This window comes from Anser cygnoides, chromosome 11, assembly GCF_040182565.1.
Source record: "Anser cygnoides isolate HZ-2024a breed goose chromosome 11, Taihu_goose_T2T_genome, whole genome shotgun sequence".
In the NCBI taxonomy this organism is placed as follows: domain Eukaryota; kingdom Metazoa; phylum Chordata; class Aves; order Anseriformes; family Anatidae; genus Anser; species Anser cygnoides.
Window position 1 is genome coordinate 7,155,363 of NC_089883.1, and position 12,275 is coordinate 7,167,637.

General features: G+C 44.9%; 1 protein-coding gene across 2 annotated transcripts in view; it reads left to right on the forward strand.

Moving 5' to 3' along the window:
- Positions 1-12,275, forward strand: part of LOC106036455 (A-kinase anchor protein 13-like) — a 99,389-nt gene that overhangs the window by 55,149 nt on the left and 31,965 nt on the right. For both annotated transcript variants that reach the window (XM_067003853.1, XM_067003852.1), the window contains exon 4: positions 5,757-5,801. In XM_067003853.1, coding sequence (XP_066859954.1) covers positions 5,769-5,801 — 33 coding nt within the window. In that variant the 5' untranslated portion in view covers positions 5,757-5,768. The remainder of the gene's footprint in view (positions 1-5,756; positions 5,802-12,275) is intronic.

Below are 12,275 nucleotides of genomic sequence, written 5' to 3' on the forward strand. Positions count from 1 at the left end.
ACCTTTCGGTTTTACTGACCTGTGCAGTTCTTTGTAATGCCTAAAACCACTACGGCTTTTATGAGCTTGAACCTGGACTTTTATTTCACGTCCTACTTCAAAATTTGCAAACACAGGGGATTTCACTGTGGTATCCTGAGGGGAAAAAAGGAATAGAATTCCAGAACCCCTGCAAGATAAATGTCTGCATGGCCCTAAAGCCTGTCAGAAACCTTGTGGACATTGAAATCCCAAAGGTTCAGCTGTTTGTGAGGAGGCGCATGCATATAAAGGCAACTGCTACTGGAAAAAAAAGAACTCAACATCTGGGGACATCTGAATGTGCCCATAGATAATTAATCATACAGGCAGGAAAAAAGGGTGAGTTTGTCAGATGGATTCCTTTTGTTCACTTTCTGTAAATGTTTCAGTAAGTGGATTTATGGGAAGGCTGCCTTTCCTTTCGTTAACATCGAGGATGTCCACGTAGTCCCGTGGGATGACGCAGTAAGCCTGGGTGCTGGGCGGCCGTGGGGGCTGTGGGACGCGTCAGTGCCAGAGGCTGTGTTGTAAAATCCATCTTTGTGATGAGTATGTGATGGAAATACTTCTCTCCAGTTACATTTTCATAAGCCAGTTACGTGATACTTAGCTGAGAAGATGCTCTCCGGGTGCAACGAGATGTATTTGGGCGGGTGCTCGCTGTGTTCTGGGCACTGCGACCGCGTCGTCTGCTGGAGATTTGGCAGGATCAGACCAGTCCCGATGGTTTTATTCCCCCGCAGGTGACAGCCTGCTCACACAACAGCGCTGCTGGCTGCCACGAGGGTACCCAGAGCAGGGCTTGTGCTGGGTGGGAGCTGCGCAAAGGATGCTCGGAGCTTTCCCCCCCACCGTGGGGAGCCTGACGCCGAAATGCCCATTGCTCACGTGAAATGGCTTGGCTCTTCGTGCGGCCGCAGCTTTGGAGGCTTTCTCAAGAGACAGCATTTAGAGTAATCGCATTGTCTGCCTGCTCCAGCACCGTAACAAATCGTGTTTGGGGAGGAAGCTGAGCCCTTCCAAGCTGGCCGTGACTGGCATTGTCATTTTCTTTCTGCCTTGGTAAATAGCCTTTTAGGTTGAGTACATGCAACAATTGTTTCTGGTAGAATACGTCTGCGTGTTCGCTCTGCAGGCTGCGTGTGCCCTGCCTGCAGAAAATGAGCTTGTCTTGGTGATGGAAAAGGCAGGATGGATGCGATTTTTCTCTTTCTTTACAACACAAACCATTGCAGGCTGAAGACCTTTAAAACAAGGGTGGAGGTGGGGTTCACGTTTGCCTTTTCTTGCTAGCTTGGCTTGCAGACCAGTTGCTGTACAGCCCAAATCCCTATCTTGCAGCAGGGCCAGGTATTCTCTTTGCAGGCAACGTTATCTGATAAAGCAAGCGTGCTACCAGGCCAAAAAGATAGGAATTGCTTTCTGGGGCACAGGGTGGGCATCAACTCAAAGGATGTGTTCCTCTAATTAATGTAGAAGAAAACATATTTTATAACTTTTCAGCTTTTAACACCAAAGAGCCTTGCATTTTTTTTAAAAAAATAATTCTATTTTATACGTAAAGTACTCCAACTTATTCATTGATTAGATTAGGGTCCTTATGAATCTTGGTTTAATAACTCTGTCTGGTCCTTTTTTTTGTTCTAATTTTCCGTGTCATATTAAGCTTTTTCAGAGACTGCCTGCCTTCCCACTGGCTGGGGAAGTTCACTTGTCCAGAAAGCTCAATGTAGCCCTTTGGTGACACAAAGTAGTCTTTCAGACTTACCTCTCACTCAGTTTTTCTCATATGATTTTGCCAAAGCACTTCCTAACACGATGAAATATCTTCCAAACCTGCTTGTCTCCTTGCAAACTAAGTTTGCATCCTTTGAAAAATGGGACTGACATATATGTTATGAAGTACTAAATCGTTTTATTAAAGCTACTGATGTGAAGGCCAACTAGTATTGCAGAATTTTAATCTTCTTGTTTGACAAGACCACTGCTGCTGCTATGAAATTCTCTTACCAACAAAAAAAAAAAAAAAGGAAAGAAAAACCAAAAAACTGGTCATGAGTTTGAAGTCCTGGGTTTCCCCTTTTTTCCTGATGAGCGGTGTCAGTATTCTCACTTCCTTAGGCATCGACTCTTCACTTCTTTTGGACTCCGTGACTTGTTACGCTTTCATTTCAACCAAAACCATCTCTCCCACAAAATAAGGTTACCCAGGGGGAGTCTGGGACGCCGGCTCATCCTCTCCTCTCGGGCACCTGCCCGTGCCCTTCTCCCCTTTCCCGTTTCTGTCTCTACTCAGCTGCAGCCAGGCATTTTCCAGGAAGGTGACGGAGCGGTACAACGTGCCTTTCTGTCGGGTGGCAGAGATTGGAGGATGCAGCTCACTTCGTTACTTGAAGCACAGAAACCAAATTCACTGTCGATGGGATACCCTTCTTCTGCTCTACGCATCTTTGGTGCCTTTGATTCAGTCTGCTTGAGCTAAAATTCTTTTACTGGTTTTCACCGATGATCTTAAAAGGAAGATTCTTATTAATGCTCATGTTGTCTGCTCTGTAAGAGTGATCTGATGGAAAAACGTCATCAAAGGAGGCTGGGCAGAGTTTGCACGTCGGGAATTTCAGCTAAAATGGCTTGAATGTATCAGGCATGATGTGCAGTGCATCAGCAGCCCACCTTGGATAAGCCTGGCAGAGCAGACCTCGGGATGGAGCACATGAGCTACACTTCCTCCTGTGTGTGAAGGCGTGAAGAGCGTCCGCGGTAGGTGCTGGAGTGGCACCTCGTACAAAAGCCGTGAGGGCAGGGTGGGGGCTTGCTGCCGGTCGATCCTATGGCACTGCATCCCCAGCGTCAAGCCAGAAGCATCAGTGCGGGTGTACCGCAGGTCCGTGCTTGGCCTTGCTGAAAAAGGGCAGGCTAAAGCACCTGCGAAGCAGCCAGCGAGAAAGGAGAAGAGAAGTCTAGCTCAGCTACCTGATTCCTCCTGTCAACAGCTCTCCTGCTTCTCAAACCTGCGTCAGGGAGGGGACGAGCAGTGGGAGCGCTGAACGCTGCTTTCAGCAGGCGTGTTGGGCTTCGGTGCGTGCCCCAGGCTTGCACTTAGAGCCCTCCTGCCTGTTTCCTGAGGCTGCGGGTTGGACTTCTTTGAGAGCCTTGATTCGATGAGTGGGCAGAGCAAACACACGGGGCGGGACGGATGGGGTGGCGGTGGGACTCCTGTGCAGGGTGTGGGAAGTTGGCGCGTTCCCCATGGGTTTGTCTCAGCAAGGCAAGCAGCTGTAGCCGAAAGCAAGGTGTGACCTCGCTGAGAGCGTTAATTTGGGGGTTTGAGCGAGTGTGGATGTAACTTGCAAGGCAACGAAGGTGTTTTGTGTCGTGACAATAACATGCCTGTGACCTTGATGGGGAAGAGGTAACGCTGTTAGCTAACGAAGGGAGGAGGAATGTATTTGAGTACATTAGAATAACTTCCTTTCCTCTGAGCAAACTTCTGAGAAACTAAAATGGCTGATGAAAATGTAGTAAAACTAATTATTGGGAATGGAGAGGAACTTGAGGAGGAGAATATGCAACTTGCCTGTGGTGTCCTGGGCAAATACAGGCCTGTCGTGTTCTGTTTTCCTGAATTTTTTCATGCGACATCCTGTAACTTGCATCTTATCTCTATTGAAGGCCAGTTGTAATATTGCTAGCGTAGAGTTATGGCTGAATTTCAGGGATAAAGAGTAATCCTAAAAGTTGTTATAAATGCAAAAATTTAGATTTGTTGACTTTGAAGATATATCACGCTGTATCTTTTATCAGCAAAAAGAAGAGTTGTTCGTGTACTTGTCAAGACTTGAAAAGAAATGGTGAGAAAATGATGCTTTATAATAACTCCCTTTAAACATTCTCAGACCAGACAGAACTGTTTTGCTTCTCTGCAGCAATGTATTTTTTAAAATCATATCCAAGTACTACCAGATTGCTGAGCTGGATTGCAGGGCTTGATTTTGCTTCGTGAGGGGAATTGCTCTGTTGCAATGAGACTTTGTAAAAAATCCAACCATGAGTTGGGCTTAAAAAGGAGTTTTTCCAAGTCTATTTTAAGCTCTGTAAGACACAATAAAAGCCCTCAGCAGATAATACTGTGAACCCGGTCATCTTGAACAGGGGAACCCGAATAGGAGAGGGGGGTTCAGTTCAGGTAGGTCATGAGGCAGATAAACAGGACTTGTGTGATTTACTTTACTTTATTTTTTTTTATTTATTTAGGTGAGAGCTCAGTAGCACTGGAATAGCAGGAGCACGTTGTAAGGCAGACAGAAGCTGCTTTTGGAGCTCACCTGCCCAAATGCTATCAGTCCCCTGTTTTCACAAGCAAGTAATTCTTTGTAAAGGCAGGGAAAACCATCAAGCGTAACCATTTAAAGACATTTTTGCTGTTGGAAAAGGACTTCTGAGGTTGAAAATAAGTATGAATCCAATAGATTTAGAAACTTGCACAATGTTTATCTGTGTGCTGGCGGTGGTGTAGGACCTCTGCAGAGGCGTGGGGTTTCCGTGAGCAGGCTTGCCAGGTAGCTTGGATGCTTCGGAATAACCAGTGCAAAAATGCTTCTTTGCAAAATAAGGAGAGCGTGTGAGGGAGCGAGAACGGCTGGAATCAGCTAAGAAAACTTCTTCTGTGGTTTGATTTCTGTCTCACTAAAGGCAAACTGCGGGATTTGGACGGGAGTAAAGTATGAACAAGATCCTGTGTTTTTGTGTGGAAAAGCAGAGTGGTATTTTGTCTCCTCTTGGAAGGGGGGTGAAGTACTTGCAGAGCAGTACTAGCACTGCAGACGAGCAGCAACAAAAAAATCCATTTTTAATCATTTTGCATTCTTTCATCTTAAGATCCAGACTGCTTAATGCACGCATTAAATGAAAACTTTCATTTAGGGAAAATATTTGCTGCTAGACTGGAGAAACTAACGGAAGTGAAAGGCTGGTTGAGCTGATTCAGAGCTCAATACAGGGAACTCGCCCTGGGTTACGTTGAAATTCCAGGGGCAGACCTGGAAGAGGAAAGTTTCTGGACTAAAATCACCTTGGTAGGATGAGTGACAGTAGTTCTTGACTGTGAAAAATTCTGTTGCAAAATCATGAGCGTTGTTTATTTTGGACGTTTTCCCTCAATTTTTAAGGAGTGTTTTTGATGGTTTGATTTTTACGTTGTTTTGAGATATTTCTTAAACACAGTCCGGTTAGGAAGGGAGGAAAAAAGGGCACCAAATGAATTTGGGGAAAGTTGGACTTCTCCACAGCTGGGAGAACTGAAAAATCCCTACAGACATTCTTGGGTGGGAAATGGGGGGATGTATGGACAGATGCGCAATTAAAGACTGATAATTGTCATCAAAAGCAGCGTTGCTTGGAGGAGGGGTGAACGGAGAAGGCTGCGAAGGGGAAGGCAGTGTGACTCGGAGTATCTCCAGTGCCATCAAGGCCAGTGGTTCAGATGAGGAGCGCTTTTCCCTGCAAATCATTTTAAAATCGTCTTTGTTTGATGTCAGCATAAATGAAAAAAAAAGTGTAACAGAACCTCGATGGTCTGAAAGAGAGAAAACAGCAAATTGCCATGTAAAAGTGCCTATTAGTAATGTGTGGGCACTAATACTGCTTTGGAAGTTTAACATTCTGCAGCTTATGGAGAAGTACTTAAAATTTTACAAAGAAAAGCCTTAAATTTGTCTTTTCTTTTTTTGTTTCAGTGTTCTGAGGTCATGAAACTTAATCCACAGCAAGCTCCATTATACGTGAGTACAAAGTTTCAACGTTTTTTCCCCTTTCCTCCTGTTCCCATAAAATGCTTCCCCGGGCCATTGCTGGCGATTCTGCTCATTTACGCTTTGCTCCCTGAAGACCTTGCTTGTGTTTGTTCAGTTGTACTGCAAATGCCCGGTGATAACCCCCAGGTAAGTTACAGAGCCCCTCTGTCTTTCAAGGAGCCAATTTTCAGGAAGCTTTCTGACACGTTGTAGTGCTGTCACGTAGCCTGCGTAGTGCAGGAATCCCCCTGCTTTTTTTTTTTTACTTGTTTTCTTCCCTAAAGATGACTGGAGCGAATGGCTTGATGCGTTAAGAGGCCGTAAGAGGAAACTGCCTGAGTGGAAAATAGGACGTCCCAGTGTGCAGCACTCGCCCACTGTGCTGATATTTTTCTGCTCGGAGTTTTAAACGTGGCAGGGAGCAACTGGAAGCAGCGAAGAGCTGGGCTGCGCTGCGGCTCCTGCAGCAGGGCATGGCTTACGTCAGCCTCCTGCAAGCTCGTAACCTCGATGGCTGAGTTAATAGGGAACAAGCTTCCTCTCGCTCCTGAATAGCAGCTTTGTTGCAGAATATGGGGACTGTCAAATGAGACCTGAATTTGTGGGGGTGTATGCATGTATGTGAAACTTGTGCCAAAGCTGCCAGCCGGGGCTGTAACCGTTTACTTTCTGCAGTGCCTTGCCTCACGGAGCAGGGTTTGCCGGTGAAGCTGTGCGGGGTTTGTGGTCCTGCCCACAGACCTTGCTGATACGGGTAGAGCTGGGTGTGAGGTGGAAAATTTGGAGGAAAAATTGCTTGCAAATAGAGCTTTGAGGGGTTGGAATGGGAGACTGTGAGGTCAGGTAATTGAGGTGAGTCTTGGAAAGTGTCATTTGTTGTAAACAGTAGATTATATTGACCTTTAATTTCATGAAAGCTTTCAAATTTTGCCTAATTACCAGCTGAAAGTTTGTACTACATCGTATTAGTGTGTATTTTCTACCTACTGTACTAGGTCTTGTGCTTGCAGCAAGATTAACGTTATGTGGATTGATCTGACTTTGGCAAAATGGCCTTCCTGGAGTAGGCCACCATATTCTGTGTTATTGTGAAACTCAATTCAGCCTGAAATGTGTTAAATTACAAACATACTGAATGCAGGGTGACTTTGAAGAAACTTCATTTAAACTTGGGGCCTATTAAAAAAGATGAAACTTAAATGCAACTGCATGCTGTAGATGCCATAGCAGAAACGTGTGAATGGCAGAAAGCAGGATAAAATCATTCTTACGTCTTTCGAGCAGTGCATGACTTACCTAATCTGGAGGCTTTGTTTTCCCAGTCTTATCTTCTGACTTAGTTTATTTTCCCACCGGTTTGTGTGGTTTTGCATTCGGTGTGTAATACTTCAGTGGCAGATTTAAAAGTCCTCTTCCCCACGTGACGGTGAGGAGGACTTGGCTAAGGTCAAAGTGGAAAATAATGATTGTATGGCACTCGGGTTTCTGTTCCTTTGCTATGGGAATAAGTTCATGACAACTTTATTACTACATGGACTCCCTTTTCTCTTCTCCCTTTCCTCCAGTGACCGGGTGTATATGCAGATCAGATCCCTTTCAAAACAAACAAGTTCTGGTAGCTTAAGGAAGAGGAAAAAGAAAAACATAAAAAAAAAAACTGAAGGACCTTGGAAAACAAATGTTTAGTCTTCCTGTTTGCTTTCAGTGTAGATGTTATGTACGTTTTAAAATCAGCTTCCGTTTTCCTGGGGGTACTAACTGGCAGCACAGCTCATCTGAGAGAGTTGTTAGATGTGAGCAGAACATAAAGGAAAAAATATATCTTCCTGGTATGTTCCTGTTTCAGAAGGCAGACACAACAGTCCTGTGGGCTGGCTGTTGGTAGGTGGATAGCAGACCCTCACCACGTTCCTTGTTCAAAGCGGTGATAACTCTGCTTTCCTTGTACAGGCTCCTCCTTCAGCTTGCTTTCAAACAGCTGAGAATAGTGTCCCATGAATTCCCCCATGATGAATTTCATCTCTGTGAAATAAATGACGGGAAATAGCAAGCCATACAAACGTGTCAGGGGGTCTCCCTACATTTGTCTGCTTTTAGGAAATGCGCTTCCCCTGTTTTACCCTTTTGTGTCCAGGGCTATTGCAGTGCATCCTTTATCCTCTTCCACTTTTAAACCAATAGCTTAGATTCAAGATTACTTGATTTTATTGATTTCTTTCCTAAATCTTGAGTGAATTTCATCCTGAAAGCTCTCTGTAAAGCGCAGACTTTGACCAGCGAGCAGAAATAATACAAGAATCTGTCTTACAGAAACTTTGCTTCATTTGGTAACAGCAGCATTACTTTTGGGAGGAGAAAGTGGAAAAATACTGTCTCCGGGTCAGTTCCAGGAAGCCTATCAGATAGAGCACATTTCATCCTATCTGACGATCATCAAATTGCCCAGATTCGTGCCTTCCAATTCTGAACGATGTTCTGGGAACCCAAGATGCCCAATATACTTGGAACCGAAACGTTGCGGGTGAAGGAGAAGAGGGTGCTTCCACATCTGAAACGGCACAGGGGTTGGGCTCGGTGCTGTGCCTGCCGTGCCGGCAGCACAGTCACGAGGCGGAGCAGCTCGTGCCAGGAGAGATAGGGCAGCGAGGCGTTCCTCGATATAGCACGGCGCAAGTTCACCGCGGCACAAGATGCTTAACGCCAGGGTCAAGCAGCCGTCTGAGCCTTGTGGCTGTCAACACGCAGTTGTTTTTATAAAGGACAACGCCGGTGGCCTAATGTCGTGGTGTGGATCTGAAATGGAGATGCCCGAACCCACTTCCTCCTTCCTGAAGCGCCTTGATGGGCTCTAATCTTAGCTGCTGCCGTCAGTGGGGTTCTGAAGAATCGGGGTAGCAGAGCTGGGAAGTCCTCAGAAAGGTGTGCTGCATGTCACGTAGCCGTGATGAAGGGTTGAATTCACCCTGTTAAAGCAGTGGTCCTAAGCTTTGTGATACAAGCTTGAGTTTAATCCAGAGGTGGTCTCCAGTCCATAATCAGCATAGCACAGGGCTGTAACAGGGCCAAGCTTTATCTCCTGGCTCTTTCAGTGGCACGGGTCAAGGTTATGACAAGTAACTGTCACTTGGCTGGGGTGAGTGTCTCTGCTTTCTGTGCTAGGGCTCTCCTGGATGTTTCTTTCTCCCAGCGTGTAATTGTATGGATCGTATTTTACATACTCTGGGGTGCAACTGTGGATATTCTGTAGAAAAAGGGCTCTCTGAAAATCTTCCGCATACATTGATTTCTTCAAGTGCATTTTACTGCAGGATGTGCAAAAGAAAAAAAAAAAAAAGTCCATGTGGCTGGGCAGTCCTTGGGCTGTCTTCCTGGGGCAGCATTTAGGAACATCCCTATTGATGTTAGGTACTAGTTTATGTCTGAAGGTGGCTTTACCTACACCCCTCTTGTGCTTCAGTGCCATCCTATTGATACGGGAACCCTACTGAGCACAACGTAATGGGTGATGGACAATGTTTCAAAGCTTGCCTTTGGTCTGTCTGGGGTTTCGTGCGCTCGGGAAGTCCCGAGTCTCAAAGCTGAAGGGCTGAGCATGCCCTGGCAGGGCTCAGGCTGGAATGGGAAGGTTGCAGAAGTCTTGTGTTAATGGCAGGCAGGAAGCTGGGAGGTGAGTTTTGTTTGTTTGGGTTAAATACATGCAATGGCCTCTCTGGTCTTCACCCTGTTATGGAAGTTGTATGTCTACCAACACAAGTCAAAATTTCAGCCCGAGTATTGCACAGTGCTTCCTAGCTGTTGTCAGTGCGTTGTTGGAATATTCAGGTCATCAAGGAGTACGTGGGTAGGAAAAAAGGGATCAGCATTGCTCTGAGTAATAGAGCCTCATTTTTAAGTGGCCTTTTTACTGTTGTGATTTGTAAATGAAGTTCTCTGTTCATAAATTAAATAATTTATATCGATCATTCAGCTTAAATACTACTGTTGCTAAAATCCAGGCAAGAGAAAGAAAATGGGAATGAGTTTTGTAAAATGTTGATCTTTCTATAAATGTTAGCATTAATTGAGAAGCCAGCAGAGTATTCAGCAGATTTAATTACAGAAGGATCAAGGATCACAAGCTGCGTCCTTATTTCTAACGAAACATCAGTAAATACAGAGCGCACATGAGTAAATGACCAAGGTCAGTTCAGTTGCATACAATATCCTGGTAGTCTTACTTCAGAAGTACTCAGCAGCCTCACCGCCTGCTAGCTGTAGGGTTATTGTAGTGTTTTTGATCGTTCTTTTAACCCATTCACGTCTTCTGCCACTCTGAAATCAACATTGGTTTTTTAGTAGTATAACCTGAGAGCAGCACTGGGTATGGGAGTGCTGGAACAGGACTGAGGTGACATGTAGGGGCGAGCTGTGAAGCATTAAGTGGCATCTTCTCTTGATTACTACCAAGACTGCAACCTTAGATCTGTCTTTAAGACAGGAGTGTTTTTTCTCCGTGATAATGATCAGTGGGTGTGAAATGGAAAAGATTAGCAGCTGGAGAAGGGTGATGCATCACTGCAATTTTTTTTTTCCTTTTCCTTTTTGATTAAAAGGAACAAACGCTCTAAATCACAGCACTCCTCCTCTGCACGGTTTGTCTAAGGTGTGTCCGCATTATTCGGAGTGACAAAGCCGAATGTGTCATACCCAGAGATTGTATGGGAGGGCGAACATTTAATTGATAAAAGTGCTCCCATTGACTTTGGTCTTTAATCAGGTCTGCGGACTGAGTCTCTTGTATAAACTGCCACTTGGGAGCCGTGCAACCTGCAGAGTTGCTCAGGGAAGGTTTTGATAGAGATGAGAGCTCTCACTTCCACGCCAAAATGCCGTGCAACTTAATGAAGTATGAACTTCAAAAGCTTCGGCAAGAATGCACTGACCCTCTCTTAATGTAACCTGGGTTTTGGGTACAGTAGTTCCTCTCGTCTGTTAATGAATGAATTGCTGTAGGTTTCCCGGTGTGTCAGCTTTAATCTAGAACAGGAAGAAAAGAGTAATGCTTATAATTGGAATAAATTTCTTCAACTTGCGTATCTCACACAGAATGAAATGCCCTTTACATGTGTATTCCTCAGGAGGAGTAATTGTGATAACCTCTGATGTTTGTGTTTTAAGAAAAACCCTCTCATGAATAAATATTAAAGGGTTAAAGAAAATAAGCACGACACAGCTTTGAGGCTTGTGACAAGGGCGTCTGTCAGGTTGTTATCATGTCTGGGACAGTCCCAAGTATGGCTTGTGCAGTGTTATGTGCTGGTTAATTACTGTTCAGAAATCTCTACCAAGGGCGCAAAAGAAGAAAATAAAATACCTTTATAGTCCTAATAGAGTAAAACATTGCTATTAGGTTGGCAGCTATGTTTTAGTTCATTTACTAATGCTGAATTTGTTTTCTTAGTGGCATCTACGGTCACAAAAGCCACTGCAATGCCTGAATATCTGAGATCAGCCCAGCAGAAAAGGTGGAATATACCTAGCGTGCTTTTAATGTGAAACCTTTTTTTCTCATGAAAAGCACTATACAGAAGCCCTGTCTGACTTTCTTTTGAGGTCCTTAGGCAGGAGGAGAATGAGCCTTGATGTTCAGCTCGGTGCTGCGGTGAGAGGATCTGATAAGCCTCTTGTCTTTTATTTGTTGGTACTTGAGTTCTTCTTAATGACAAAGTAGTTTGCTGCCCCACCTTCAAAGTGTCTTTGAATTACGAGTGGAAGGCCTCTGAGCACCCTTTACAAATAAAATATTTGCTTGTGTTCCTTGTGGAAGAACCTGCTTCTTGGTTGGTTTTAAGAAAGTTGGTTGGGGCTCCCGATCAGACGGACTTTGGAGAGGAGCACGTTGCGTCTTCCCTGGTTCTGTTTTCATTCTGCAGGCAAAATCATATCCTCCCTAAACTGCTCGTCCTCATTTGTTGATTTTGTATTACTTAAGTCCTTGATCCAAATTATTTTTGTTCTCCTCTTCCCAAACTGTGGTCCACGTCATGCAACAGAAGTCCCCCCTTCTGCTGAAATGGGATCAGCAGCTGCCTCCTGAGCTGGGCATCACTGTGTGGCAAGCTGCTGCTTCTTGGCTCTCGGGTACCCCAAAAAAGACTGTGTGGCTCAGATGGGTTATCACATGGCTGTGGGCTTGTTCCTCTTAGACGAGGCATCCTCTAGCTCACAAGATCCGTTCAATGTTAGCGTAGGACTTCTTTTGAGTGGTCACCTCTATGGATTTACTGCAGACGGTTTTAGCTGGAGAATTGAGAAGAGGCTGCCTGACCATCAGCATTGCCTTCCTTCAAGGTGAGCCATGGATTAAATTGTAGCTCAGAGGTCTCTTCTCTGCACTTCTTCGCTATTACCCAAAATAAAAATGCTGGTGATTTGGGTTCCAAGCCCTCCTCCCATAATTGTCCATTCGATCTTTGCTTCTGT